At 39.3% G+C, this 24,882-nt stretch overlaps 1 protein-coding gene across 1 annotated transcript in view; it reads right to left on the bottom strand.

The window, feature by feature from the left end:
- The window catches only part of STYXL2 (serine/threonine/tyrosine interacting like 2), a 512,965-nt gene that overhangs the window by 417,848 nt on the left and 70,235 nt on the right, over window positions 1-24,882 (bottom strand). The window contains exon 2 of the mRNA XM_044073098.1: window positions 510-629. Within this exon, the coding sequence (XP_043929033.1) occupies window positions 510-619 (110 nt within the window). The 5' untranslated portion in view covers window positions 620-629. The remainder of the gene's footprint in view (window positions 1-509; window positions 630-24,882) is intronic.

Here is a 24,882-nt window from a genome sequence, read left to right as displayed (position 1 = left end):
GCTTATATAAGTAAATTCAAGAAAAATTCCCTGTGGTGGAATTCCAAATTGAATAATATTTAAAATATGCTTTACTTCCTAGTCTAAAAATGGGGTCTGGCACTCATAGATGTAATGCACATATGGATACAAGAACTGCACATTATATCTTGTATGCAGCTTTTCCATGTTGCAGTTCTAGACATGACTCATAGTCCATACAGGCGGTGACCAAATGAGTGCTGTTCCTTATGAACTGTGCACATGGTCATTTTGTATACAGTGGTATGCAAAGCGCTCCAGTTCCCAATTTAGTTCTACCCTTTCTCACTTCAGCCTAGCAGCTGTTCAGATCTACTATATTCATCTAAATATTGGAAGGTAAATGACTGTCATATTTTGAAAGAATAGAGATACCTCATCTTTGGAACCTGCTACTTTTTTTTTTTTTTTTTAGTAAAACACTTTCCTTCTGTACTGTCAGCTTCTCTACCCCAGAGCTTTGGCCATTCACTGATCGAAAGACTTACCTGCTGGGAGAAGGGCTACGAAGGTATCGAGCTTGCACTGATCGCACATCACTATTATCTTCCTCATCAGGTACCACCTGATCATTATCTTTGTCATTGGCTGATGCCATACTTGGACGTCTATAAAAAAAAAACGATAAACATGTAAAACAAGTCAACTATATAATTTCCTTTACTCTGCTCACAACATCCAAAGGATAACATTTTACATAAAGATTTGGGAAAAACACCTTTCTGTTACTTATGAATGTTAAAATGACAGAAACAGATACTTCACATTTACAAAGCATTCTTGTTAACATGCTTTACAATGCTGTTATTAAAGGTTTGACAGGGAGTCTTCTTGCATGGGAGCCAACTAGCTTTTAGGACAGCTGAGAGGCCAGTCACTCAGCCATTATTGATCAGTTTCACATTGTTAACCTTGCAAATGACACTGAACAAACTCTCCTTTACAAAGGCAGCTTAAACAGAAAAGCTCCACAGTACAAAACAAAAGGTATTTCAGAGCAGACAACCTAAACAACATGATTTTTTGTGGAGGAGGGTGGGTCAGAATGTCCCAAGAAAATCTACATACAAACATAGCATGTGGAACAAGGCCAGCATAGAACCTCTGAAGCTGAAACTGAGCTGCAGCAGCACAAACCACTCTAGTACTAGGGAAATTAGTGTTCCTGCTCTGCAGAGGTAGAAAGCTTTCTGCAATTTCAGTAAATTTAAGGTTGCCCCTTTTTATTTTAATGTAAACAGTAACAATGAACTACTGACTAAAAAGTAATGGGTATGGTGCGACAAAGTATGAAATTCATTTTCATATTCTATTATTCTTTAAAGTGCACTTTATTGAATAGGGCTTCTCTGCATTGACTTATTACCTGAACATTTTATTTTATTTACTTTTAATAACTGAGCAGGACCCAAAACCAGAGTACTAAAGTTTCACGAAGTCCAAGACTTAAATCAAAGTGGAATTTAGAATCAGATCCTATGGCTCTCTAGTAACCAAGTGACACTGTAGATATGCTTAAGTATATCATGTTTTATGCCACCCTGACAAGACACTAGCTCATTTGTGAATGCAAACTGAGAATGCAAAGAGCATTCTGAAACTAAAAAACAAGCCCATGTGCAGTTCCTGCAGCCCACCTACACCTCCACTAATTATACACATTTCCTAAGATCACACCATCATGGGGAAAGTACATTTGTGTACACTTACCATAAATGTAGATCTTCGAGTCTATTCACTGTTGCAGTCATCACATTTGGGTTATCTGCTTGCAGTAGCCCTCAGTCGGACTGATTATCAAAGTCTTGGGTCCTGCGTCGGTTGCTGTCTCATCTTCCATGACGTCAGGTAGTCAGGGGTATAAAGCATGCAGCTGATGCCATTACATCAGTTTTTCTTGCCCCAGATATCAGGTGCCCCCCTAATGGGAAGCAATTAAATATATATACAAGGTTACGCCTCCAACAAAAAAGCAAATACACCAAAAAGCTTTAAGCATAGTAAAAAGGAATAGAGGTATAGCCAAAAGAAGTCAGGGGGCTGGAGGGAGGGTAACCAGGACTGCAACAGTGATTACACTCGAACATCTACATTTATGGTAAGTGTACACAACTGTACTATGTTCATGTTTCATTGTTGCAGTCATCACATTTGGGTAGATTCCCAAAGCTAAGGATGGGAGGAGGAAATTAGATAGCATTAGGATCAGCTATAAGGCCCTGCAAGACTTCAGTAGCAAAGCCAGCTCTGGATTTAGAGAAAATTGGCAAATGGTAATGCTTGGTGAAAGTATGTACAGAACTCCAGGTAGCAGCTTCTAGGACGTCCCTGGTAGGGACACCTCTGAGAAAGGCTGTAGAGGTAGATGCAGCCCTGGGTGAATGTGGTCTTATCCCCTGTGAGATAGGTTTTTCATGGTGCTTATAGCAGAAATGAATGTAATTGCCTATCCATTTGGAAATTGTTTGCTTTGAAATGGCATTCCACTCTGCTCCTGTAGCAAATGCCACCAGCAGCTTTTCAGATTTCCTGAGAGGTTTAGTCCTGTCCAGGTAAAATCTAAGTTGTCTGTGCACATCTAAGGAGTGCAGTATACGTTCCCCTTTGTTCTGTGTATTAAAAAAGAAGGTTGGCAAATGAATGGACTGATTAAGAGCCACACTGGATACTACCTTGGGCATGAAGGAGGTATTGGTGCTGAGGGACACCCTGTCCGCATGAAAGATGATGAAAGGCTCCACTGCCATAAGGGCCTGTAATTCAGACACCCTTCTTGCTGAAGTGATGGTTAAAAGGAAGGCTGTTTCCCAAGAAAGGAATTTCAACTCTGCATTTGCAGCTGGCTCAAAAGGAGGTGGAGTGAGTTTTTCCAATACAAAGTTTAGGTCCCAGGCTGGAGTTGGGGCTCTCCTGGGTGGTCTTAAGTTTTTGGCCCCTCTGAGGAACTGCTTGAGCAGTGGATGAGAGAAGAGGGGTGGTTTTGTGCTGTAATGAGCTGAAATGGCTGAGGCATGAATTTTGATGGAGGAAAAGGAAAGGCCCTTGTGAAGCATCTCAGTTAAGTATTGAAGAATCTGAGGTAAATTGGGTGCTGCTGTGCCCATTCCCTGAGTTTGGTTCCAGGAACAGAATCTTTTCCATTTTTCAGCATAAGATTTTCTAGTACTAGGCCTCCTTGCCTCCAGAATGATATCCAACACTTGCTTACTGAGTGATGGTAATGGAGAGATCAGGTAATTAGCCAGGCTGCCAGGTTCAGGGTTTGAAGCTGAGGGTGCAGAATCTGGCCCTCCTGCTGGGACAGCAGGGTAGGGGTCTGAGGCAGGTGCCATGGTGCCAGCAGTGACACACTGCAAAAGAGGGGGTACCAGTGTTGGCATGGACAGTCTGGTGCAATCAGTATCATCCTTGGTTTGTCCTGTTTGATCTTTAGTAGTACCTTAGAGAGGAGAGGCAGAGGAGGAAAGGCATAAACTGATAGATTTCTCCAGGTGAAGGACAGGGCATCCACTTTCCAAGCTTGTTTATGGGGAGTCCTTGTGCACAATTTGTCCAATTGGTAGTTCTGGGGGGAGGCAAACAGGTCTATCTCTGGGCTCCCCCATTTGTTTATCAACATGTTGAATGTCTTTGGTTCCAGTTTCCACTCATGTGGGTCCATGAGATTTCTGCTTAGTTCGTCTGCCAGTAGCTCAAGGCTGTGTTCCACAGAGCCATGGCTAGTCTGCAGAGAGGGTATGAGTTGGTTCCCCCCTGCTTGTTTATGCACCACATTACAGTGGTGTTGTCCATCCTTACCATTAATTGTCCTGGAAGAATGTGGTCCTTGAAGGCTGTCAGAGCATTCTGTACATTCTAACATTTCTTTTTGATTGATATGCAGGTGCATTTGACTTGGGTTCCATTTACCCTGAATGCAGTTCCCTGCAAAGTGGGCCCCCCCATGCATAGTCTGATGCATCTGTTGTTAGGGTTTGGGCAGCCGGGGGTAAAGTGAATGGCAGTCCCTTGTTTTGGTGGCAGGTCTCTGCCCACCAAATGAACTCTAACTGTAGGCAAGGTATGATAGGAATCATTACTTCTAGATCATGAGAATGTTGACACTACAGGCTTTTTAGGTACCATTGTAGTTGCCTCTTATGCAGTCTTGCATATGGAATTAGGAGAATGCAGGAGGCCATGAACCCCAAGACTTGCTGTATTTGTCTTGCAGATAGCAGGGTCTTTGCGGCCATTAGTTTGAAGTAAGCTGTTAAATGAACTTGTTTCTCTGGCATGAGGAAAGCCATCTGGGAAGTTGTGTTCAAGCTTGCTCCCAGGAATACAATTTGTTGGCAGGGTACAAGATGTGATTTCTTTTCATTTATGGTGTACCCCAAAGAAGTTAGTACCTTTTGTACAAACGCCAGATGATTCAATAGTATGTCCTGGCTTTCTGCCTGAATTAAACAATCGTCCAGGTATGGATATATTTGAATATTTCTTTGCCTGCAAAATGCAATGACTCAAGCTGGGCACTTTGTGAATACCCTGGGTTCAGTAGATAAGCCAAAGGGCAGTGCAGAGAGCTAATAGTGCATGAAGCCTGCTTTGAAGTGTAGGTATCTTTTGCAAGATTCCCTGATTGGGATGTGCAGGTAGGCTTCCTTTAAATCCAGTGTTGCCAACCAAGCATCCTTGCTTAGCATAGGAAGCAACTGGTGAAGAGTTAGCATCTTGAATTTTGGGATCACCAAAAAGTGTTTAGGATAGAGAGATCCAGGATAGGATGCCAGGAGTTGTTTTTTCTGGGCACCAGGAAAAGTCTTGAGTAGAAACCTTGTCCCCTTTCCTCTTCTGGGACAGTTTGAATAGCCATTATACTTAAGAGAGAGAGAACTTGCTTTTGAGCTGCTGCCCACTGATTTGGGGGTAGATCTAGCCAACCGTTTGGGGTTGGTAAAGTGTGGAAGTGGAATCTGTATCCTTGGGAAACTATATTTAAAACCCATTTGTCCTGGGTAATGAGTTCCCAGTTTTTTGCCTGCAGAACAGTCTTTCCCCCTAAAGGAGCAGCCAGTTGAGAAGGGCTTGGAAGTTTTAAAGTTAAGTCATTGAGACAGTTTACCATAGGGGGGAATCTTACTACTCCCTGCTTTGGAAGTGGGAGCCCCCCATTGCTTAGTCCATGCATCCATTGGGACTGACGCCTGGGTGTTCTTCTGGTTCTGGGTTTGGACTGAGAAGGCCTGGAAGAGGCAGGAAAGGACCAATTCTTAGATGGCCAATGCCTACTAAATCTGGGAGGCTGTACTTGTAGGAAATCTTTAACAGTTTGCATAGATTTAGCTTTTTCCTCCATCTTTTTAAGTACTACTACTGCTTTGTTGCCAAACAGGCAGTCCTGATTTAAGGGAGCATCCAGCAATTTAGCTTTAACATGATCTGGCAAAGATTGCTCCTTAAGCCAAGCATGCCTTCTAAGTACAGACCCACTGACAGCAGCCCTGCAAGATGCCTCTAGTGAATCAAAACCACATTGCAAAGTATGTTTTCCAACTTGTTCAGCAGAATGCATTAAATCCTGTAAATCCTTATTTTCAGCACAATCGGGAATCAACATCATTTTCTGTTTAAGCAATCTAATAATATGCTGCTTATACTTTAACATATGAAACTGGCAGTTTAAGGCCCTAATGGCCAGGGTTGCAGAAGTGTATACCTTCTTACCTTCTTATTTATCCAGCACCCTGGAATCTCTATCAGAGGGGGTAGGATTTTTCGCAGTAGTAGCCTTAATGCTCTTGGGTCCCTGTGAAATGGTCTCAGGATCCGCAGTAGGATTTTTAAAGAGGAACTTGTGAGAGTCAGGAACCCTGTAATATCTATCTGGTTTTCTGAGAGCAGGAGGTAAGGAGTCAGGGGCCAAGCTAGATTCCGAAAAGGCATCATCAACAATGTCCAGTACAGGGGGGATAGCTAAAGGTCTGTGTTGGGGCAGGAGTAAGAAATCCCTAAGCTTCTTTTTAGAATCAGAGTAATCCTGGCTTTCCCAGTGAAAATGCTCCCTAAGAGTATGCAAGGTTTCACCAAAAGATAAATCCTCCGGAGGGGAAGCAGAGGGAATAGAGTCCTCTGCATCAGAATCCTCATAGGTAGATAAGGGTAAATCCTGGTCATCAGAGGAAACAGAAATTTCAGAATCCTATCAGAAGAATCATAAGCAAATTCAGTCCTAGGTCTCTTAGAGGGGGAAGGTTGTCTTCCCCTGATTAAAGTAATAAGGTCTTCAGCCATTGTTGTCATTTGTTTTTTAGGCATAGAGGCCTGACCATGGGGTCTGGGTGTCGGTTTTCTAGGCATGGATCGAGTTTTAGGCCTTGAAGAAGGAAATGGTGTTGGTTTAACATACAAGTCAATAGGCCTGAATACACCCTCAGAAGCCGGCGCCTGCACAACGGCTCCGGACCCATCCAAGGTAGAGACATCCGCAGGTTCCACAGTTGAAGCATCTCGCAGCATACCGGACTCCGAATGGGTCTCGGTAGAGGCCTGCAAATCTAAAGTAGCGCCTCAGTGAGTACCGGTGAACTGGCGACTAGCTTAGGAGAAGCATCAGCAGCAGCTTTGGACCTAGGCAGCCTGTCTCTGTCTTTATCTTTGCGTTTTTTTCGGAATGTCGGTAGTCGGGTCACTTGCCGAAGCCAAATCTGGGTAATTGAACCTAGTACCAAAATATTTACAAGCGTAAATATACTGACGATGAACAGTTCGTTGTTTAAATAAGGCAGAAAACCGACAGCGAGGTACGTCATGGTCAGGGCCTAGGCAAGGAATACAGTACAAATGAAAATCTTTATGAGGTATTTGCTTTCCACAAGAAATACAATTATTGACTTTTACTGACATCAGTTTAGAGCAAGAAAAAGTTTCCCCAATGGGGTACTTAGCTTTAGTTGAAGACTTTGGTTCTGAAACTCGAAAACGAAAATTTCAGGAGTCGGCTGACTGGCGCTTGCGAGCTGCTTCTGCTTCAGGCACTGCATGGCAAGAAAGACTGATGTAATGGCATCAGCTGCATGCTTTATACCCGTAACTACCTCACGTCATGGAAGATGAGACAGCAACCGACGCAGGACCCAAGACTTTGATAATCAGCCCGACTGAGGGCTACTGCAAGCAGATAACCCAAATGTGATGACTGCAACAGTGAAACACAAAGAACATCTGGGAAATCCCCAGTAGACCAGAAGATGACCTCCGCAGACAAGTCTGGAAGTTGTACACTAGTGATTGACCATATAAATTTCAAAGACTAGTGTTTCATGAAGAAGACTAGATCTTATACAGACATTACTTCTTGGATTAATCCCTGCCCCAATTCTTCACAATAACTATTACGTAGGGGTGGTTGGGTTGATATGGCAGCATTTGCTATAGAGTCCTGGATACAAGAATAAATAAGACCAAGGAGTTTAGGGAGTTTTTCTTAATTCTTCTTGACACAGATAAATAGTTTTTCTCAACACATATGTCAAGTGTCATCTAATAGCATAAAATGCTATGCAAACCTTTTGAAATTCATCTTAAGAAACCTTCATGGGTGAAACTTTAGAAAGCTCACATATACAGCGATTATTGAAAAAACTGTCCTCTAAACACACTCAGTCATCTTAATTTAATCTTAATTATCAGATCCACAAATATAGTTAATTCTTTGTACAGTAGATGATTCCTTCTCTGACTGATGTTTAGGCCCAGAGTACTGTGCTCAAACCTATAGACACACGCAGACACACACACACACACACACACACACACACACACACACACACACACACACACGCGATGAATGTAACTGTTTTGGTTTAGTGGGGTGCTGGATGTCCACTTGATTGATTTACTCCATTGGTTTGTTAGCTGCAGATCCTAGCTGACATCCTTTTCATAAACATGAACCCCAGTGGAGTAATCAACCCATCTCTCTGTATATATAAAATATGAACTGGTGTTCTAATGGGTGAAATAATCCCTTCTTCATTGTTTGTTATATTTAAATCCTGGTTGTTACACACCTCCATACATACACCTGTAATCTGTAATGCTTTAGTAGGAGTTCCATAGTATGCTAATGTGTAAACACTGAGCTTTAAATCCTGCACGTTTACATCTTTACAGAATAAATTGTTAGTAGATAATGTAAGATTCTGTAGCATGAGTCAGGCCACTGTTGGAGAATAGTTCTAGTCTATTTCTTGTTGCATGATGCATATGTCACCAATTCCTGCATATAGAAAAAAAAATAAAAATGCAAATTTCCTTTTGTAGCACACCAACTACTGGCCATATTTTGATTGTATCACCCATACCTTCATTAGTAACCTTGTGTCTCATAAGTTTCAAGCAAAATCTCAGTTGACAAAGGTAATGTCTGAACAAGATCTTTGTGCCTATTTAAAAAAAAAAAGCCAAATGGTTTGCTATAGCCCTAGCAGTATACAATACTATGATGCCAGCTTATCACTGTCCTATTCCTCAGACTTGCAAAACCTGTTGAAACTTCCAGCCACTTCAGATTGATTGAATGGGGAATACTCACAAAGAATAATTACGATATTATACCATAAACACAGTGTTTCCTTACTTTGGTATGTATTTTCCCTCCTTCAAAATGATCCATGAAGTGCCACATATCAGCAAACTATGACTTGACTCAACGTTTTGTCAGTGAGTCCGATGCTTATGTACTGTTTTGCTTCCTGCTTGCATACCATGTTAGGTGTCTGTGGGAATTCCTAGGTTATATTTATTTTTCCCAATACATTTAAGAGATATAGAGCATGAGAAGCCTGCATAGTAAAGCATTCATAGTCCTGCCTTCCTTCTCTTCCATTGGGGACATAAACTTGCATGTCTCTGGGTATTACTAGCTTATTCTGAAGAGACAAGCCAGTTCTGCTGTCATAGCAGAATGAGTAAGCCAGAAAATGTGAGGCATCTTGCTGACACATATGTGTGGGCAGTGGAAAAAATACTTATTTAAATAAAATATAATTTTTTTAATAACGTAAGTAATTTTGTCACACGTTTTTATCAACGTAAGTAATTTCATCACATTCTGCAAATTAAATTAAAAGGGCAAATAAAAGGTCTGTTTTGAAGATGACAAAGTATATAAATCAAAGGTGGCATTGATATGAAATGTGTGTATAATTTGTACAGAAATTTTAAGTGAAACAAATATATGAAGTACTCCCACTCTAAGTGAATAGTCAGAACAACCTGATCCAAGAGGAGGAGTAAACAATATTGTGGGAAATTAGAATGCATCGAGGGAGAAGAAACCTTTAGCTGAAAAACAAAATTATATCTGTGTGGCAGCCCTCGTTAGTCCATTTCAAGGAAAAAAAATAAAATAATAGTAATCACCCACAGGGTTGTAGGATATTAGTACTGCATAAAGATCAAGAAACGATTACAAGCATTTTTTTCAGTTTCTGACCATTATATTTCTTTAAGAGTTTGGTCTATTTTGCAGCAGTTTGCTCTTTGCTGACTTGTTACCTCAGTTAGTTTATCAACACAATAGATAGCAGGGGAGGGGAGTGTGGGGAACAGTGTGTCTTTCTAACAAAACCTATAACATAGCAAGTCCAAATAGCACACTGTCCAGCATTTGTATCTATTTCATAATTTGTAAACAAATTCTGCTTTTCTATAGGTTCTGCCTTCAACATTTTCTAGTAATTACCTTTAAAGTGGGCAATTTTATTATTTACTAATGTGATGTCATTCTGTACAGAAATAATGTTTTAATATTAGGGGAGACTGAAGTCTCAGGAGCAGTCCATTCTTGGACCCTGGCAAAGGAGGAAGTCCACTCACCCACTTCATCTGCACTAGTAAGTAACCAGGGACTAATACTTGTTAAATTAGTCAGGAAAATTTAATGAGAATAGTTAAGTATTGTTTTTCTGTAACTATTTGAATCTTTCCAGCTGTGTTATTTTTTTTATATTTCTTGTGATTGAAAGTCTGGTGTTTGCTGCAAACAGATATTTAATATTTTCTTGTTATTTTAAAGTCATCCAGCACCCTCTCTGTGAAACCAGTACTTTGTGTCCCTGCTCCAAGTAGCTGACACATACACTCTTTGATGTTTAATTTTTTACAAACACACACACACACACACACACACACACACACACACACACACACACACACACACACACACACCTGAGAAACACTGGCACAGATTACCCACTCTACCAACTTTGCCCAGATTATAAGGTAGATTCACTGCCACCAGTCAGTTACTATAAGGCTCTTAAAAGGGTATCCAATTATGCTGAGTGAAGTTAATATTAACACAAATGGTAATGTTGACCAAACAACAAGGCTTTCAGGAGTGGCCACAGTTATCACCAAATAAATATATGTAAATACTCTCATAGCATAAATATGTTCTAAAAGAACCAGCCATACTGAAAAGTTTAAATATATTTAATAATAAATAAGAAAATAATAAGAAAATGCTAAATATCTATGTCTGGCTTTTCTTGTCCTCCATGCAATAGATTTCTTCCCTGGTGGCTAGACCTCTCCATCCCATGCCTAACAATCATATCTCTTTAGAGGGTAAATTTTGTGGAACTCTCCTGTTTTGATATTCTTTTAAGTCACCAGCAATGTCTTGATTCTTATCACTAGATCATGTCTACAATGACCTTTTTCTGTTCCCACTAAAGGATTAGAAATAGCTTTTAGAGGAATCCCTTCAGCTAGTACTGTTCAATTAATTTCATTGGGGTTTGCTTTAACAATTCCACCTAAACGGTAATGCCTAATTTTCTGCCACACACAGTAATCCAACAACTATGATACTCCCGTTTTATCCTCCATGACCAGACCCAGAACTTTATTTTCTAACTCTTTTGAGTTTAACCTAGTCCTATCATTATAACACAGAATGCCTTTTTGTAAATTTATCAGTATTGTCTTTGTCAAAATATAAATGATGATTTGAAAAAAGATAAAAACACTTATCAAAATTTTCATTTAGCAGCTTACATCTTGCCATATAAAAGTAGGCCCTTCAAGCATTTATAGACTTGCTAAATGCTATATTGATGAGACTTAATTATGGTGTTCCCACAGATGAACATTGGCATGTAATAATGTTACTATTTCTCCATAGTTGTTTGCAATCTGGTAGCTGGACAGCTTAGTGCACATCAGGGTCTGCTATGAAATGAATCCAACAGATGGGCACCCCAGACTTGATGCTTTGTTAGGGGATTCACTGCTCATGGAAGTGATTAATCCATAGGACTGTTCTGAGGCACTCTGATAGTGGTGCAGAGTGTTTGCATGGGCTGTCTTTTGGTTGTGCTTACATACCAGGAATAAGTCCGACAATTAATTGTCATGCATAACTCATAAGCCTCATTATGCGGACAGTGTCACTTACTGAAATGTGTCTCTGTGTTATTTAATGGAAACTTTGAGTCAAGTTTGAAGATGAAAATTTTGTTTTCATTGTCAACGTGTTTTTTTTTCCCTGTCCTATGATCAGTCATATAATTGTGTGGCTACACAAATAAAAAGTGCTTTGTTCTTGTGATGTTTTTATCCTAAAGAAAAGCCTACTTTATCTGTCTGGTTCCCTTTCCACATGCAGTAATGGTAGTTTTCTGGAATTTCTAATTTTGACTGAGTGTGCAACACAAGTAACTTTCTCAGTTTTGCAATTTTTTGATCACAGTTCCTCAAAGTGAATCATTAATGTCATGTTTTCTATTTGTATGCTATTCATGATTCAAAAGATTTTTGTTGTTTATTTATTTCCATAATTATGTCACCTTGGAGTTAATATATTTAAGTAAGGGTTGTATGAAAGGCATAAGGTGGCTTGCCCATGAAAAAATATGTTGTGTTTTTTGTACAGTTCAATTATCAATGACTTGTAGCTACTTTCAGGGTTTACTTGATTAATTATAGTAGAAACTGATTTGTTATACTGTTTGCCTGTGCAGATGCTGACAGGCTAAGGTTACTGAATGAATTGCACTGATTTATTTACTTGGAGTTTCTCATTATGTGACAATTACTAATATGATGAACAGTAAAAGTATTTTATTTAACAGGAAAAAATAGCTTAGTAAGAGTGGTCAGTTTATTATTTTAAAATCTGTAAGTACCTGAAGAGGGAAAACTAAAATTCAAGCAAGACAACAACAGCATTGATTAATTTAAGAAGAAACAACAGTAAAGTAAACACCAATACACATAAAGATTCCATAGTGTATGCCTACCAGTGAAAAAGGGAGACATCAGAAGAAAGTGATAGGTGGCTTTAATAATTATGCCATAGCCTTTACCATAACGGATTCAGAATATTATTCAGTGATCTGGCAGGATAAAAATATATATGGTACTATGTCAGTTGTAAAAGACAACACACACACACACACACACACACACACACACACACACACACACACACACACTATGTACCTTGAGCCCTTCAAGAACATAAAATATGAATTGAATGTACAATCTGAAATCTGAAACATACAAATTCAAAAGAGTAGTTCAGGAAAATAGTAACACCACACACAAGTATTATAATAGGCTAAAACTCTTAGCAAAGCAGTGCAAGTTTACTGATACAGAGAAAACAGTTAGAACATATATAGTAAAGACAAGTTCAATCGGAAAAATAATGAGAAAATACATTATAAGAGCTGAACATTTAGATTATCCTGCAACTAGTTACAGTGGCTCCTGTATTTTATCAAAAAAGTCCCTTTTCTATCACATAAAGACTTTTGATACCAGCATTTTACACATATTTTATATATGAAAAATACTTGATGCTTAAATGCAATAATTTATAATTAACCATCCAGTATTCTTAAATACAGTAATAAACTGAGTAGCTGAACCTAGGACTTTACAGAAATTTCTAAACTTTGCAAGATACCTAGAGATGGCAGAAATGCAAACTGAAAAAAAAAAAATATGAGGATTAAATATAAGTACTATTAACCCTTTAAAATCAGGTGCAGATATACAGCAGCTTGGTACCATGAACAAGGGCCAGAACCGTTGGTGGATAGGTAACTCAGATCTCCTGTATCCTTTTTATTTTAAAATCATAATAAGTATGATATATTATAATAAAAATCACTTACCCTTGGAATACATTAGGGCTCAAAGAAATAATTATCCTAAAGCATCTAAACAAATAAGAATGAAAATCCTGCCCATAAATGATATAACATGTCATCTCAATTTCTTCCCCCTCACATGCTTTCAGGCCATAAGCAGACAATACTTTGCCAGTTATTATACAAATTAAGCACTGACATTAGTTACTCAATGCAGCCAATGACATCTGTGTTTACCTGGTGATCTTAAGTCAGATGACTAGATATCTCTGCTGGGAGCAATGCTCTAGTCTATTGGGACACCTTTCTCTCATAGATATCTCTAAAAATAGTAATAGGTGATCAGTTACATTTTTGGTCAGTGCTAACAGTAAAAACTGCTCACAGCAATAATATAATGTAAATCATTTTTTGCAAACACAATTGGGGGTGAGGAATCTGAGTAACTTGCAACAAATAAATCTATGGGCAATGGTAACTATAAGAACTGACCATGGCAGTGACATTTTCAAATTGCATTTTTTGTAACCCCAACTAGCTGTCTACCAAACATTTATCAGTATGGGTTCAGAAGCATCTCTGAGTAAGAAGCTGAAATGCATTACTATGATCATTTTCCGCAATCAAGTAGTAGTGGTCTACACTGCCAGAAAGTGACTATCTTTTGAGGTATTGGGTTATCCTATATGAAGACAAAGAAATTACATTTGATTGATTACTTATTGCTGTTAGATGATCATTGATATGGTTTACCACGAAGGGATGATGAATGTGTCTAAGAATAAAAAAAATTGCAGTACATTATCAAGGTCATTATTTTCCCTCTGATATCAATGTTGGGTGAGAGGTAAGGAAGCAGACTATGTTTGACAGTAAAGAGTATTTACATGATAATTTTTAAATGATCATCAGCATGGCTTGTCAGGGCATGTATCCAACAGCATTAAGTTATAAGTATTATTGTGGCCATTTATCTATTTCACTTTGATGGCATCTAAACATCAGAATTTGACATATTCAGAAAGTGTCAATATTTGTGAAGTGGAGAAGATATGCTATATTTGAAGGCAAAGGACAGTATGTTTACTTGATTACTGTTAAATAATTGTCAGTATGGCTTCTTAGTGACGGAGAGGGTATGCATCTGCAAAAAGCTAGCTGAAACAGAACACTGTGGATTAGTGAGTCCATTATTTTTTCACATTCATTGTAGTGAAACCCCAGAGATCTACACATCTAGAAGGTGGCTATCATTGAGACATACCACGTGTGAAGCCCAGGGATAGTGAAACACCAGAGATCTACACATCTAGAAGGTGGCTATCATTGAGACATACCATGTGTGAAGCCTAGGGACATTATAATTTCTTGACTAAACTTAATCTCAACACAGTTTATAAACAAGGTCAGTGAATGTGTCTAAAAGAAACAAGCTGAAACAAATTACTATTACCTTGTTCACTTGATTATAAATATAAGCTTGTGCTGTCAAAAACGTGTCTATCTTTGGGAAGAGAGGAGATGGGCTGTATATGAAAGTGATTAAACACTATTGTTACTTTTTCACAATTTGAAATATACTGATCTCACTTGCCTGGGGCAATATCAGTGGTTGTGTGTGTGTGTGTGTGTGTGTGTGTGTGTGTGTGTGTGTGTGTGTGTGTGTGTGTGTGTGTGTGTGTGTGTGTGTGTGTGTGTATATTTGTGTAATGAGTAATATGTGTGCACAAAAATCATTGCAGCTTTTTTGTAGACAATTTATGTGACTTCACAGTCGAAGGAGGTGTACCCTAATAGAAAGGAAATATTCTATAGGACAGACTCTATGCAAAAGTAGCTGAACCTAGTGTTTGTAGTATTTATAAAATTAAAACAAAAGTCATGTTTTGGTTTTCAGGTTAGCACTTTATTATTTTAATATCATACCTGTTGCAGATGTCTGTAGATTCAGTTGACAGCAAACTTGCACATTTTTCTTTTTCTTTTGGGGGCCAAAACATAACACAAACAGTTATGAATATATTGTGGTTCACAATGTAAGAGCTAAACCACTGTGCATTTTTTTGGAAAATGATGTCTTCCACCTTTTGAAATGTTCATATATAAAAAATATTAGGAATTTTGAATTAGCACCCAGAAATTCAGTATGCACCTACCCCTTTAGCTTGCACTTAAGAGCATAAATCAAGTAACAGTTATAACAATATCCTGATTTGCTGTCCTAATAGATTTACTAGAAAATGTCTTGCTAGTTTCAGAGAAATAACAGCTACCACTGGCAGGCCTACATAGCCATTACAAAGTGACAGGTTGTTAAGTTGCATTATAATCTATTTCCATAAGGAGCGAGCATGTGGCTTCTCTTTACGGTCAGAGTGTCCTTCAAGAATATGAAAGAATCTTTGTAGTAGAGTGAGGCCACTGAAGCTGAGGAAGAGACACAAATCCAACACAGGAGTATAGCTTACACAAAGGTTAATTTTCCCTGTGAATAAGTGCCCAAAATGTAGCAACTATATTCCTTTCTGTCCAACCACAGAAATACCAGAATATCAAGGTTAGTTTTTGATTTGGAAATCCATCACATAGAATAGTACTACAGACTATGTTTCTTGTATAATGACTGAATATGACAGTTATGTTTCCTTGTAATACATTCTTTGTCAAATGGAATCCTAGTGTACTGAGGCCATGGTTAAGAAATTATAGTTGGCTTCTAACACATAAGGAGACATATGAATTATACAAGTCAGTATATCAGGATGTTATAGACTGCTTCTAGCTTTATGGAATGCCTCACAGACTACTATATACTAGGCACAGATATGGGAAATGTGTTACTTCAATCTGCAAAAAGACACTATAGTGAGACTTTTAGTGTATCACCCAACTATCCTGCAGCTAGTTACAGTGGCTCCTGTATTTTATCAAAACAGTCCCTGTTCTATCACATAAAGACTTTTGATACCAGTATTTTACACATATTTTATATATGAAAAATACTCAATGCTTAAATTCAATAATTAATAATTAACCATCCAGTATTCTTAAACACAGTAATAAACTGAATACAAACATAAATTTTCTAATCACAGATGTATTCGATGAAGGCTGTTTAACTAGAAATGATACACTGAAATAACTTCCAGATAGAATGTTATAATTTAGCTGTCACATCCATGATCTCAGAGGTAGTTATTTATATCACATGGGGGTTGGGTGCAGTGACTGGAGTGTCATGCACTCGACCACAATTAAAAAAGCTTTTCGTCTAAAGTGTGGTTGATCAGCCAGCTTCTGCAGAATGATCTTCATCGGGTTCTGTGATTAGATGAAACATCCATAAAAACATACTGCATGATTTTATCTGAAATGTTTCTGAAGTTAAAACCTCAAAGAATCATGTTTCCATGTCCTAAAACACTTGGATTCTGATCTACCTCCTCACTCCAGCACATCATCAGAAGTTCTCACTCTCTCAGTGCAAAGTATTTAATTTATTACAAATAATAAATATACAACAATATGTTGTAGAATGCAGAAGACTCAACAAGAAATCAGTAGAAGAAACTTTATCTGATCTTTCTTACTTAGTAAGTACCCTGACATTCAAACTTGATAATTATGTACAAATTGTATAATGATTTATACAGTATTCTGTCACTATTGAAGAAACAACTGAGGGGCTATGAAAACAGAATTAGAATGAAAAGCCTGTGCTTCTCTGGATTCTGATAACAAACATTTTGCTTCATTCTTTGAAAGTAACCAAGTATCCAAAATTTTCTAGAAGGGACAACTGAAAGGGCATATATGGCAATAGTACCAATACCCTCTGGAATATCATATCCTAGAATGTTCTACCATTTCCAACCTCCTTTCAAAATATAAAGTTATGATGAAGTTCTGAAAAAATGATTAAATAAATAAATAAACAAACCAATAATCAGTATATCCTCTCGCATATTTGCATGCTTTTAATTAGAAACTGTAGAACAGTCATCTCTTTATTTAAAATCGAATGCGGTTTCATTTCTGTGTTGTAGTTGCCCTTTAAATGTTCTAGTGATACGTCAGAAGTGCCTTTGGCATATCCGGAGCATCTAGGAGCAATGATGCAAAAAAGAAGCCCATACAACTCAATATGTAACAAAGACGAAAAAAGCAGCATTTACGGTGGCAGGCACAGCAACCTGGCCTGCTAGTCTTCTAATCAAAACAATATTTATGAAAAGGAAATGCTGCAGCAATCGTATTACTGGGAAGGAGATATGTCAAGGTGTTTAGAAATTACCCATCTATTGCACTACTTTCTCCCTCTTAAAAAAACTGTCATAAAGCTGATTTATAGGCAACTGCTAATTTTTCTCATCCCTGACAACCTTCTACTTCACAGCATATTTTCCAGTTGGAACATGGTGTTAATACAGAAGTGTTTGATGTTCTGAACTATTTGAAGTTTAACCGTAACAAAAGGAGATAGACACATATTTTGTTTGTTGATTTTTCCATGCATATTGTATTAACAGCTATTGCACATCAAACCAGAGAAACCATACTTGAAAGTTTTTTCACTGACACCCTTCCTGGATCTGAGAACATAAACCCTGGTTTATATACCACTGTAGAGAGCATCTATGTCTTCCTCTTATCCAGATAAAGAATTTATGTCTCACACACTAAACATCATGCCACAGATTTGGAAGATTGCTCTAATTAAATCCCTTCCAAAGCAAACCAACCCAAAAGATACCTCTTACTTCCATCCGGTATCCATTCTCACAGTTCTGGGCAAAGTACTTAAAAAGATAGTATACACCCATCTATCCCTGTATATCCAGAAGTACCACCAGCTCTCTTCCAAACAGCATGAATTCTGGCCTGGATGAAGTGCTATGACAGCACTTTGGTCCTTAACTGATGACATCCTGTTAAACTCTCATAGTGGCCTCCTTACAAGTCCCCTATTTATAGACCTGACAAAGGCATTTGACCTTATTGACCACTAACTTCTCCAAAACAAACTAAAATTGGTATCAGTCCAGATACCTGGTTTATAAACTTCTTCACTGATATACAGTTCAGAGTTAAAATAGGATCTGCCCAATCAGAATCTGCACCTTTTACCAAAGGTGTACCATAAGGATCCATTCTTGCCCCCCCTGCTCTTCTCCATATTCATTAACAAACTTCTTTGTGACCTCCCCCATCTCCCACCTATTCTCTAAGGTGACGACATGGTAATTTATCGATCAGGTCACTTTCACGCCAGTATTCAATGCCAACTCCAGCTGGACTTACGTGAGTTCCACTGATGGCTCATAAACCATAAACTATTTCTCAACCCCACCAAGACCAAAACTATGCTTTTTGGCACTCCACAGAAAATTATTCAAGTACCTCAACTTTAGCTATCTTTGAACTTCACAACTATTCCACAGAGACAATCTCCACCTTCAAATACTTAGGACTATGGCTTGATCAGTCACTAAACTTTCATTTCCACACATACAAGGTGAGAGCTAAAAAAAAACTCCCTCTTCTACTAGGCCAAAAAAGATCTTACCTTTTCTAATCCAATCAGCTACAGCAGCTATTGGCAAAGGAGTTCTCCTTTCTTAACGTAAATATCGGCTCCCATTATTTGCTTCTGCCTCTAAAAACATTGACACACTCCAGACTATCTTTAACAGCTTCTGCCAATTCATTACAACCTTGCCACCTCTCTGTGAGCATCACTGTTGTTTGTTTGTTTGTCTTTCGGCTTTCTCCCGGTAAGGGGTCACCACAGCGGAACTCCGGTCCGCTAATGACTGGCAGCAGATTTTTTTACGAAATGCCGAGGTGCCAGCTCGACACCCAACCCTCAACGAAGGCATGCCCATTTACACACGCATGTCTTTTGAATGCTACCCAACCGCAGGGAGGACTCCACACAGAAGGCACTCCCAACACTGTATTACCCTAAAAAAGCCAAATGGCTACCCATAAAACAAAGATCTAACCTACTTATTTGATCCCAATTCTGCAAATTACTCTTACTCAACACATTTAATCCCCTTGCAGGAAGACTTTATGAAAAAAATCTTGTACAACCTGAGACAGTGGTCACAAGCCACACCAATTCTCATTACAACAAGAACCAAACCCCACAGCACTGCACATGCTCTGCCACACCAACTCTCATTACAAGAACCAAACCACACAGCACTGCACATGCTCTGCCACACCAACTCTTATTACAACAAGAACCAAACTCCACAGCACTGCACATGCTCTGTCACACTAACTCACATGACTCCTAGAACCAAGCTCCACAGCACTGCACATGCTTCACCTCGCAGGGACTTACTCTTTGGCAAGCTCTCTCCATCAACAGTAAGAAAATCAACACCTTTTTTAAATTCAGACTCCAACATCTAAAAGCACTTCTTCACCCAAGCCAAATGCTCCTGGTTCAACACAGAACATACCACCTAACCTATTTCCTTTTCAAATGTCTTCTCCTCTCTCAAGATTCACTGAAGATTGACCAAATTTAGAAACTAATGTATATATTGTACATTGCACTGTGCTTGTTCACTGGAATGCATATACACATTTTTTTCTATGTAACTAGTCTGAACTATTATGTTATTGGTTACATTTCTGTATTTGTTTTGTTTGTGAAATGTTTTGTGTTTCACCTGGGTTGAGCCTGAAACAGGTTAATATCGATAAGTACATTACTTTGGTAGAATACAAATAAATGCACAAATAAATGCAATGGCTGGTTATCTTGGTGACAGAAAGCAATCATTCATATTGACGGTGCGATGTTACAGGTTCATAGGTTCAAAGGATGATACTAGGCTATTGGCCCAGAGGCCCATATAAGCCTAGCCAAGAATTTCACCCATGTTCCCACAAAGTAAACACCTATTTTCCCTGTCACAGGTGGGATCCTGGGGCTATATTTTCTGTTTCCCATCCAGTCATCAAGGTTCCTGTTAAAGAGGGCTAGTGAGTTACTCTGCTTGATGTGGAGAGGAAGTCTATTCCACAGATTGCGGAGTCATTGGGACACAAATCTATCCTGCCAACAAGTTCTATTAATGTCACAGACCAGGTTGAGACCTTGCGTGCAGGTTGTGCGAGTGGAGTTTGACTTACGGATATGCACCAACTCCATCAATGCTGAGTCTGAGATGGTCTTGGATGCTAGACACAGGTAACCTCTGAGCAGTCTGTAGGAGACTGCATAGAGGGACAGGGCTTTTAGCCTATCTGTATAGGATAGGTGTTTGAGACCCTGGATTTTCCTGGTCAGGAACCTCTATGGTCTCTCCTACTGCTGCATGTGCTTGGCAAGGTACATGCTGAAGGTGACATTGTACTCTATAATGGGAGGAGTACAGGGATGTTATGACCTCCTTGTTCCTGAATGAAGTACCCTTATCTATGAGGTGGGCCATGTAGAAACTCTTCCGTACAATGGAAGAAACATGGTGATCAAAAGTGAGGTTGCTATCAACCTGGGTGCCCAAGTCCCTTAGGACTGATTGCATGCTTCGTACATTGTTATTACTGTGATAATTAGTAGGGAAACCATTTTCTCCAAAGGGGATAATGATGCATTTCTTTGCATTCAGTTTGAAGCCATGCTTCTGACACCAGTCATTTGTTTGGCTAAGGCCCTCTTGGAGGATGTTCACATCACTAGGGGAATTTATGACAGTGGCCAGCTTGGAGTCATCTGCAAACTTGATCAGCCACAGAAAGTATATCCCAAACAGTAGAGTCCCCAAGACCGATCCTTGGGATATGCCGTTATCATCAGCTTCAGTTACTGCTGTTGTCCACTTGAGTCAGTGTTTTGCCCCTTAGTCTTTTTCAGATATGATGAGGCACTACAGAGTCATCCATACCTGGTTCACTGTGCAGGTGGTTCTGTACTGTTTTGGGGTTTCTGTAGTCAGTAGGGTTGGCTATGACCTATGTTATATGCTCCAAGTCTGTCTATGATGTTGCTTTTCCATAGGTAGATGTGCAGTAAATTGCTGATATAATTGCTAACTCAAATCACATTTAGCTGTAATAACTGCCAAGGCTGTCACTTAACACAGACCAGAATGCAGTCATAACTGCTTACCATTTGGAAATATGTCCCCTCCCTATCCCCCTAAAGAACACAGATAGTTTCATCGATGCTTTTAGCTTTACTATAAAGATGCAAAAAATATCAGGCATTCCCACAAAACATATAGCCCCACTTATAGATAATAACAAATAGAGTGTGACCAGGCATGTATATACAGCTACACAGGTTCATAGGTGTGTACTAGGTTAATGGCCCTGGAGCCTTTACAAGCCTAGCCCATAGAAGTGCCCTGGCATTGTGCCACCTGACGTTAGTTCCCAGTGCCAAGTAGAGCCACTGGTGTGATCCCCGGGGTGAGCTTTCTATTGCCCATCCACACATCAAGATTTCTTTTGAATAGGGCCAGTGAAGTCCTCTGCTTGACATGTATGGAAAGTGTATTCCAGAGCATGGGCAGTCTCTGGGTTATGAACCTGTCCCTCCAGCATGTTCTTTTGATTGTGGTAATAAGGTTGAGGTCTCTGGAACGTGTGGTGCGGAGGGATTGGGCTTTGTAAGTCAAGCAGAGGTTGCCTCTTAGTAGACGATATACGACAGAGAATAGCTGGAGTTTTTTGAGTCTATCTATGTAGGACATGTGTTTAAGGCCTAGGATCCTCTTTTTGAACTACTTTTGTGGCCTTTCCAGCTGTTGCATGTGTCTAGTGAGGTACATGCCAAATGGGGCATTATAGATTCATAGGTTCATAGGTGTGTACTAGGCTAATGGCCCTGGAGACTTTACAAGCTTAGCCCATAGGATTATCCTGGCATCGTGCCACCCAACCTTAGTTCACAGTGCTTTTGTCAAGTAGAGCCACTGGAGTGATCCCTGGGGTGAATTTTCTATTTCCCATCCACTCATCAAGATTTCTCTTGAAGAGGGCCAGTGAGGCACTTCACTTGACATGTATGTGAAGTCTGCGAACCTGGTCAGCCAGAGTCCCTCCGTGTTGGCCTGGACTTCTAAGAAGTAGATGCCAAACAGGAGAGGACCCAGGACCTATCCCTGTTGGACTCCACTTGTGACTGGTCATCAGTTTGACTTGGAGTCCACTACTTTCACACTGTGGGGTTTATCTGTGAGCCAATTTGCAACCCACCTAGTGATATAGGGTTTGATGCCTAGTTTGGTGAGTTTATAAATAATTCCTGAATGGGGAATGGTATCAAAGACCTTGGCCAGATCGAGTTAGGCTGTATGAACTGCCTTGCCTTCATCCACAGCTCTGGTGACTGACTCAAAGAAGTCAACCAGGTTGAGCAGGCATGATTTACCTTTCACAAAACCAAACCATGCTATAAGGCCAGTGTATGTATATAGCTGTTTACACAGCTCAATACATACATGTGGCCATGTAGCATGTTGAAAAACAAAATAACTAAAAATAATACCTATAACCTGCTTCCATTGTAACAGAAGTACTGTAGTTGCTTTGATGTGTAAATGTGGACTGTTTTCTATATAGGAAAGACCAGTAGGTCTCAGAATGTATTAGTACAGTGATGTGCCAATGCAGAACTAAACATTAGTGAAATGCTAATTTTGCCAGGTATGCATGAAAGGCTAAAGAGTTTCATATCATGTAAAACTTTAGGAAATGAAAGGCCTTTCCCTGATGATGACATGTTCTACAGATGTGTATCACTTTCTAGTCCTATCATCCTACTTAATAACCAAACTACCGTTCTAAACAGCACATGTTTTTGCTTCCCAATTCTAACTTGTATCATGGTATTTGTGTATAGTCTTATCAAAGATGTAGTGGTACTGTATTACTGTAAAGTCCTGTCAAACATACTGTTTTACATACAGTGCTATCTAAGATGTAATTCAATGTTAGACTGTACAGTCATGTAGAACATTTTTTATTGTAAGTTTTTTGCTTATTTGCCTATGCATATGTAAACAATGGAGCCTTTCTCCCCAGGCCTCTGCTGAAAATGGGTCATGTGACCCAGATGGACTATCCCTGTTAACAAATGTCAAATAAATAAATAAAATAAAAATAATTGTATAATCCTCAGTCTTCTCTTACTTAGCTGAGGGGGAAACACTGTAATGGACATTTGCTAGGGCTGAATTTATTAAGCATAATTTGCACAATTTTTTTCTTGGGTGACAACTCTGTGGTAAGAATAAATAACTTCTCCAGATGGGCATGTCTGGAGCAATGCTAATAACAGCCGTCCAGGAAGCATCCATACAAGACAATAGAACAATTTCAGTGACCTTCTCTCAGTGTAAAAGGGCAGTGTCTCTATTTCAAAGTTTCCCAGGGCCCTCACCCTGCAGGGACAAAAAAGCCAGCAGCCAGGCTTAGAACTCTAAGATATACTGCATATACCTGACAGTATAGCACATTTTGAATGCAGGGGAACTTGCAATTCCTGGAAGAAATACATTATGGTTTTGGCATAGTTCTAGTTTTGGAAATAAAAATCTGATCATGCCCAGTACAATATTCTCAGTTTTAAGAATAAGAAGTACAACTGGAATCTTCAGAGACAGGCAAGCACACACACACACACACACACACACACACACACACACACACACACACACACACACACACACACACACACACACACACACACACACACACACATACACACACACACATACACACACACACACACACACACACACACACACAAGCACACACACGCACACAAAACACACACACAATGGAATCATGGAATAATGGTGTCCCATTACCTGATGTCTTGGCAAATGATGGTTTGCCGAAGCCATATTGTAAGTGAGACATCACCAGAGTATAGCAAACAGTGTGCAGGTCTCTGTGCAATTGTCTCATGCAACAGGTGATTTGACCCTGTACAGGAGGCACACTACAAGAAAAAAAAATGTAAATTGAATTATGTAAGCAGAATGTGTGCAGTTATTTATTTATTTATTAAAGGCTACATTAATGGGGAAATACATTACTTATGTATTATGTGTATAGTTACAGGTAGTAGCCAAAAGGTACTCCAGTCTGGGCCAATACTCTATTCATTGACTTACAGTTTTACCGAGGTGACACTCCATGAGTAGATGGTCTCTTCTGTTTGGTGTGAGGTAACTTCCCTAAAGCAGAGCCTTTAACCAATTATCTGCAGTAGCCTGCTTCTTCTGGATGACTAACAGAAGCTGCTTTAGGGTGATGCTTGGCTGGACGAACAAGACCCTAACTCACCTACGGCAGACCTACACTTGGTTCTACATGCAGGGCAGATCATGTTCTACAAGATTCTTCACATTCCATAGCTTAATAGAGAAGATGGGGAGAATATCTTCAGCTTGCTGGGCCGTCTTTCTCTCTTCCTAAGATGCCCCTTCACATAGTTGCATTCCATGAAATGCAATATTGCCTTTGCCTTATAAGTTGTTGCAAATATGTTGTTGAATGCATCCTGGACTTCCTCTGCTGATAGAAAGTCAAGTACTGGTAACATCATTAAATGATGAGCAAGAACTGGATCGGTGCAATACTACAGCTAAGTGCTACCCTTGTATCTGCTACCATAAGATTTGATCCTGATGGAATAAACATCCCCAAGTGGTAGGTATCAAGTTTGTACTTATGA

Source organism: Protopterus annectens, chromosome 5.part1, assembly GCF_019279795.1.
Source record: "Protopterus annectens isolate FY-2018-M chromosome 5.part1, PAN1.0, whole genome shotgun sequence".
NCBI lineage: Eukaryota > Metazoa > Chordata > Ceratodontiformes > Protopteridae > Protopterus > Protopterus annectens.
The sequence above is the reverse complement of the archived record's forward strand: the minus strand, read 5'-3'. Positions and strand labels throughout refer to the sequence as shown.